This window comes from Sphaeroforma arctica (assembly GCF_001186125.1).
Source record: "Sphaeroforma arctica JP610 unplaced genomic scaffold supercont1.747, whole genome shotgun sequence".
Taxonomy (NCBI): Eukaryota; class Ichthyosporea; order Ichthyophonida; genus Sphaeroforma; species Sphaeroforma arctica.
In genome coordinates, this window is record NW_014039811.1 from 6,282 (window position 1) to 12,897 (window position 6,616).

Below are 6,616 nucleotides of genomic sequence, written 5' to 3' on the forward strand. Positions count from 1 at the left end.
GTGTGTGTGTGTGTGTGTGTCGTCTCTACTATATATATATATATATATATATATATATATATATATATATATATAAATATATATATATATATATAAATTCATGTGCTTCATGTATACGTATATACCAACATACCCGATATATATATGCCTATATATTAATATATTTGGTCCTTTGGAAGCTTTTTGAATATTAAACTAAATTTACGTGTACGGAATCGGTTTGCCCATGGTATTAACTTGATATTGAGACGTCAACACTAATTGATATTGAGACGTCAACACTAATTGATATTGAGACGTCAACACGAACCGATATTCCATCGTGAACGACACTTCGTTTTAAACATCCTAACTAGCAGTGTATTCGATGGCAACATACATCTTTGCTTCACCTCAATGCTCCAAAACAAATTATATTCACTCATTTATGCAGCACCACCTATAAACTCTAATCAACTATATCATGAGTGTATTCACCTGTAATTTCTCAGTAAGACATTGAATCTCTGTGGCGTCGGTGTAAGTCATAGACAGTTCCTCACACGGCTCCTTCTCGTCCGCAGGTATCTTCACATACTTGAAGGTTTTGCTCAGCTGAGCGCTAACGGCTGTACTCTGACTCATGGTGGATGGTTCCTGTGTTCTGTTCTGATTCATCTCTCTCTGCGTATATATATATCGCACCAGGGACCAGAGTCGACATTCGACACTCGCCACTCTGCTTCGAACATCGCATATATCAAAATTGTAATGTGCCAACTTTTGCTGACACTCTCAGAGGCTCAGAGGCACAGACTCTCCTATGTACGGACGCGATGTGGCCTCGCATTTTGGCGGTCGAATACAATTGGAATATATTCATAGCCTTTTTAAATTGAACAGTATATTTTAAAATCCATGTGATGATGGACGGATCAGCACGAGTGACGAGCGGTCGGAGCGGACTCAGAGGAGCCTATGAGAGCCTGAGACCCTGAGACTGAGAGTGGTCTCAGTCAGACTCTCAGACCTCAGTTGAGACTTGAGACTTGAGACTTGAGAGCCCAGGCCCCAGGGCAGAACACCCTCCTCCTCCACCCCAGAGTATAAAAGTTGAGATATGAAAGGCTTTTCGCACGTGATGATCAGCTGATATCATAATATTATATACATAAATTTATATATTAAATACAAACTATACAACACATATGTAGCTGGTAGCCCGGTATTATACTGTAGGAACTCTGGTATAAATCAGTAAAGGTGCCTATTTGAATATATATATTGCACGCGATATAATTGAAGGCACACCCAGAGCACTTAATTCTTATCAATTGCATTCACACTGAAGTTGTGATACTATTTTATTAAGCATGACGCGATTCGCTCGATATGGTCATAAGAAGGTTAGCAATGCTACGCCTTGGTCAGCTTTAAAGGGGGGTCAGCAGCCGGAAAAAAATATGACAAAGGCTGAGAGAGATAATATGAGGCGGAGAGAGCGTCGACAAAAGGGAAAGGTATGAATACATATAAATATATATATATATATATATATATATATATATATATATATATTATAATGCTGGGAAGCCTCCGTGTGTGTGTGTCTGCACAGAATAACATGGACGCATAGCAGCAACCATTTTCCGTCGATTTCAAACTCGTTTCGGATTTCTCGGTTTCTTTTGAAATGCTTGACGGACGTATACATCAATATTTGTGTGTGTGTACTACAATTTCAAACATCGATATGTATGCAATTTCACACTGCAGCTTACTACCAACAATACTGTTATACGCAAATATATGACCGTTATATATATATATCTCTCTCTCTCTCTTTCTCTCTCTCTCTCTCTCTCTCTATTTCTGTTTCTGTTTCTGTTGATGGTTCTGTTTATATATACTAATATATGTGTGTGTGTGTGTTTATGTATATATGTGCACATGTATACATTGCATAAATATATATATATATATGTATGTATATCTGTAAATGTGTTTTTGTTTGTTGGTTTGTGTTTGTGTGTGAGTGGGTTTATGTGTGTTCTTATACTTATGTGTATGTATATTTATATGTGTGTGTGTGTTTGTAAATGTGTTTGTAAATGTGTGTTTTTATATATATTGCAAGTGTATCTATATGTTTGTTTGTGTGTATGTATGTGTATATATGCAGATTTTCATTTATATATATAAATATATATATATATATGTATCTATATGTATGTATATATATATATATATTTATATATATATGTATACATATATATATATATACATATATATATATATATATGTGTGTGTGTGTGTGTGTTTGTATATAATTAATGCATGTGTATGTGTAGTTGTATTTGAATTTATGTGTCTTCATATATGGCTATATATATATGTTTGTGTGTGTGTTTGTGTGTGTATTAATGTATGTATGCATGTGTGTGTGTGTGTGTGTATATATGATTATATATATATATATATATTTGAGAGAGGGAGAGTATGTGAGTATATGTATATGTATATATATATATGTGAGTATGTATGTATATATATATATATATGTATGTGTATCTGTGAGTATGTGTATGTATGTATATGCGTATATATGTATATTTTTATTATTTTCATGTTTCTTCATGTAAGTATTGTGTATATGTATGTATGTATATATATATATACATATTGTATATTATGTATATTATTATGTACAGTCTTATATGTGTATATATGTATGTATTTGTGTGTGTGTGTGATGTGTTGATACTAATATTTATGTGACTAAATATACTTGTATCTACTGATTTGTGTACATATACGTGTGCTTGTATTTAGAAACCATGTTTATGTGTATGTATTCACTCTGTTTTCTCGTGAACGTTTACTAAGGTGTTCTCGCTGGGGTTTTTGTTCAATTTTTTTTCTGTCTTGTGTTTTCATTATTGATGTATGTATGGATAAGTGTGTATTTAACCATTTTCGTCATGGTAGGGTTTTAATGCTCTGCATATTTATCCAGCGATTATAGTTGGAATGTTGCCTGTGCTGTCATTGTCTCATTTGTGTGCGTGTCCGTGATATCGTGGTCTGTATCATATCCCTAAATCTGGCCTTCTTTGCCGTTTGCAGCCTTGCTACAATTGTCGCGGTATGGGACACGCCTCTGCAAAATGTCCGGAAAAGGTTGAAGGTGGTCAAGTTCTTTGTTACCGTTGTGGATCCAACGAACACAATATCCATGCCTGCAAAAAGAAGATGCAACAAGGAGGTGTGTATACTTTATTAAGGTGTGACATGAAATGAATTGGTGTGTTTCCGCATCTGAGTTCTCGATTAGGAGAGTTCTTGTAAGTATTTGTCCGCAACTCCAATTGTATGATAGTTTTGTTCTCAATATTCAAGTATATATTAATTATCCTTCCCCTTTTTTACTAAGTACTTTGTTTTCGGCGGATCAGACCTTCGACATTATCCGTTGGATCATTTTTGCTTTGTAACGCAAACTCGCATTTATTTTATTTTCGCGCGATTGCTCAGAGGCGGAGTTTCCGTTTGCTGTGTGCTACATTTGCAAACAGAAAGGCCATCTGACACGCGCCTGTCCGGACAATCCTAAAGGCCTCTACCCCAATGGTGGTGGTTGCAAAACATGCCAATCAGTCGAGCATCTCAGTCAAAATTGCCCAGAAAAGAACAAGATAAGAAGTAAGTAATACTTCCATGATCAGGACCTGTGTATCTTAAAGATATGTGGCAATTTCACAATCTCTTTATTTACGTCCGGGTAGAGTCTCATTAGTACTGGTACGGTTGGGTTGCGGGTACTAACCATTGCGAAAGAAATTTGTGTACTTTGTAAGGAATAATAACGTCTGATCCCTGTTTATCAGTCAGCTATACTAACCTCCTGATATGTCAATTTTCAGGTAGAAACAATATTCAAATCTCGACGATTGACGTCAATGCGGCTGGTGACGATGATGATACACACGAGGCCTTCATGGGGAAAAAGTCAAATGAAAATGCTTTTGATGATAGTGAAGCTGAAGAAGAGGCGGTACCTGCGCCCATCCTTACGAAAAAACCAAAGAAAAAAGTTAAGGTTGTCAAGATGTGAAGTCAATTGGCACGAGCAGAAAATAATTGAAGAATGGTTGAAAAGTCCATAGACACCACTAGCTAATTGTTTAATAATTTGTGTTAGCCGGGTTTTGTATGATAGGTTGAATGCCCTTTTCGAACACAGCTGGTCTAGCTGAAGCAGCCAGGACTTCTGTGGCACTTAACGCCTGGAAAATATCTGTATCGACAAGGGTATGAGTGTGATATTTCTTGAGTTGAGAAACAATCAGGGAAATCTAGATGCAACGTACTGTTTTTTTACAGCAGAATTAAGCGAGCAAAGTAAGGGTCTCGATTGACTCTATCCCATCAGCGAATGCAGCTCAACAATCAACGCTAACATTGACTCAATTTATTTCAAATAATTTATACATTAAAAATAGACAATTTTAGGTTTCTCAGTTATGCGCGCTATTGATTGCCGATACTTTCGGCCTTCCCTGCCGAAATGATATGTAAATTGCCATGAAGAGTGTACCTCAATATTGGCGAGGCAATAAATGTTTGTCAAATAGTTTGTACGTAGTCCTGTAAATATAAAATGTTTGTTTGTTTTTCTCTTCTCCGTTTTACCAGTGTGGAATCACAATCACACGCGTTTGTGCAAGTATTTTTTAGGTACCGGGGGCCTCTTCTCTTGAGAGACGGCGTCGCCTACTATCCTGACTACTCACACGTCCCACGTGATTTCAGTAGTGTATACATACGTAGGCTGATCTCACCCTCGAACGCCTATTTATACACCGACATCAACATCGCCGGTGGGCATCTTGCCCATGTCGTCTGTGACGTCACCAGCACTCCAACCTCCATTCTCGTACATGCTGGTTCTTTTTGACTTCCTAGGTCTGCCTTTGGCCGGCTTTCGTTGCCGCTTGATCACTACAGTCACACAAACAGCGACCACTAACGTAAGCATTACAAGTCCTATAAATACTCCGATTAGGAGTCCTACACTAACCGCGGAGCCCGAGTCATCGTCGAGCGCCTGCCCTTGGGGGGCGCTACCATTCGATGCCACCGTGGTTCCAACCCCCTGAGAGCTTCCAAATGAGTCCCCATTCCGTGATATGTACTCACTGATATCTTTGTCTGTGTATAAGGGGGAACCTGCATCTTGCTCTGTACATATGCCATCGTACCATACTGCCAAACGCGGAAAGTGTTTCGTACAGGCCGCCATCCTTAAGTCGCATTCGTTAATGTACGACCGTCCATCTGTGCCACACACAACTGCAAAGATCGTATCGTCACACTTCTCGGGACATGTTGTTGTGGTTCGCACAGTATCGCCATCAAATCGCTTGCCTATTTGTTTGAGTCTCTCAAGTTGTTCATCAATACTTCCTCCTCCGAGATAGTCTGCGCATGTTCTTTCCGCTAGTATGGTCAATTTACCACCCGATGTACACGCTGCAGCCTCCATTCTACATCTGCTCCCGTATGTTTCTAAATTGCTGGCACAAACAGGGGCATAATCTTGCATGCACATGTCGTTGCAGACCAGAGTTTCAGTACAAGGACCTTCATAGTGCATTGCGACCGACAACCCAAGCGATCGAAGTCTGTCGGCATCGCGATCTAGTAAACATTTGTTATCGTACGTGACTCCACTATCGGCACAAATAGGTTCAGATTCCTCAAACTCACATCCCGTTGAAGGTTGGACAGCTTCACGCCTTCTGTCTACTACGCACCCGTGAGCTGATTGTGCAAAACCCGTCCTGCATAGAGCGCTAACAGCAGCCACGTGGTATAGGGAAATTAGCACCAAATATTTCGACATGGCATTCTATGAACGCAGTTGCTAAATATTAAATTTGATCCTTACTTCGTGAAAGTGAATAACACGTCTAAAAGCTTTATTATTTTGTAAATACAAAGTATTTATTTACTGTGCTCCCTGCAAGGTAGTAGGCTCATTCAAATATGTAAATAGCAGCGTTCGTTTCCCACAGCAGGTGAGCAGGGACACAATAATATTTTTGATATCGATCCAAATTGTGAATGCTATATAAAATCCAATCATATGGTTGATAGAAAATATATTCGATAGCAACGACAAAATTGTACCGAACTACAAATCGGCTGTACACCGAAGCGATCGTAGGACCTAGGACGTAGGTACTTGTTTTAATGTTCTCACTGAGGGCGAGTAGATTCAAGGCATTTGTCCCTTTTTTTATATTTTAAAAGCCCACACATAATTCCGTGGACAGAGGGCTCATAGTCTAAATACAGGGCCGGTGGACAAACAGAAACCCTTTTTTTTTTTAAACGCAAAATCATCAGAAGTGGGAGCACTCTTAAGACTACGGCTGTTACGCCTAACTCTTAAGACTACGGCTGTTAAGCGTCCCTCTGATAAGCGTCCCGCTCTCGATAACCCTGCGCCATGGCTCGTCTTCTGATACACTCTGCAATGGGGCATATCCCTAGCGCTTGATCCGGTTAACTTCGCAGTCGTTGCATTCAAATCTCGCCTGTTCATGGTCGTATACATCTGGAAAGTCGTTCA

General features: G+C 39.0%; 3 protein-coding genes across 3 annotated transcripts in view; 1 reads left to right on the forward strand and 2 right to left on the reverse strand.

Annotated features, from left to right (window-relative positions):
• SARC_08365 (hypothetical protein) overlaps nucleotides 1–657 on the reverse strand; it is a gene marked incomplete at both ends in the record, with an annotated part of 5,818 nt that extends 5,161 nt beyond the window's left edge. The window contains one exon of the mRNA XM_014297657.1: nucleotides 478–657. Within this exon, the coding sequence (XP_014153132.1) occupies nucleotides 478–657 (180 nt within the window). The remainder of the gene's footprint in view (nucleotides 1–477) is intronic.
• Nucleotides 658–1,127: 470 nt separating this feature from the next.
• Nucleotides 1,128–5,982, forward strand: SARC_08366 (hypothetical protein). The gene is made up of 4 exons (XM_014297658.1): nucleotides 1,128–1,499; nucleotides 3,106–3,244; nucleotides 3,514–3,681; nucleotides 3,903–5,982. Exons 1-4 carry the CDS (start codon nucleotides 1,353–1,355, stop codon nucleotides 4,091–4,093), a joined length of 645 nt encoding a protein of 214 aa, XP_014153133.1. The 5' UTR covers nucleotides 1,128–1,352; the 3' UTR covers nucleotides 4,094–5,982.
• Nucleotides 4,835–5,959, reverse strand: SARC_08367 (hypothetical protein; the record flags this gene model as incomplete). Its single annotated transcript, XM_014297659.1, has 1 exon — nucleotides 4,835–5,959. The coding sequence occupies exon 1, from the start codon at nucleotides 5,882–5,884 to the stop codon at nucleotides 4,835–4,837; it is 1,050 nt and encodes a 349-aa protein (XP_014153134.1). The 5' UTR covers nucleotides 5,885–5,959.
• Nucleotides 5,983–6,616: the final 634 nt, after the last annotated feature.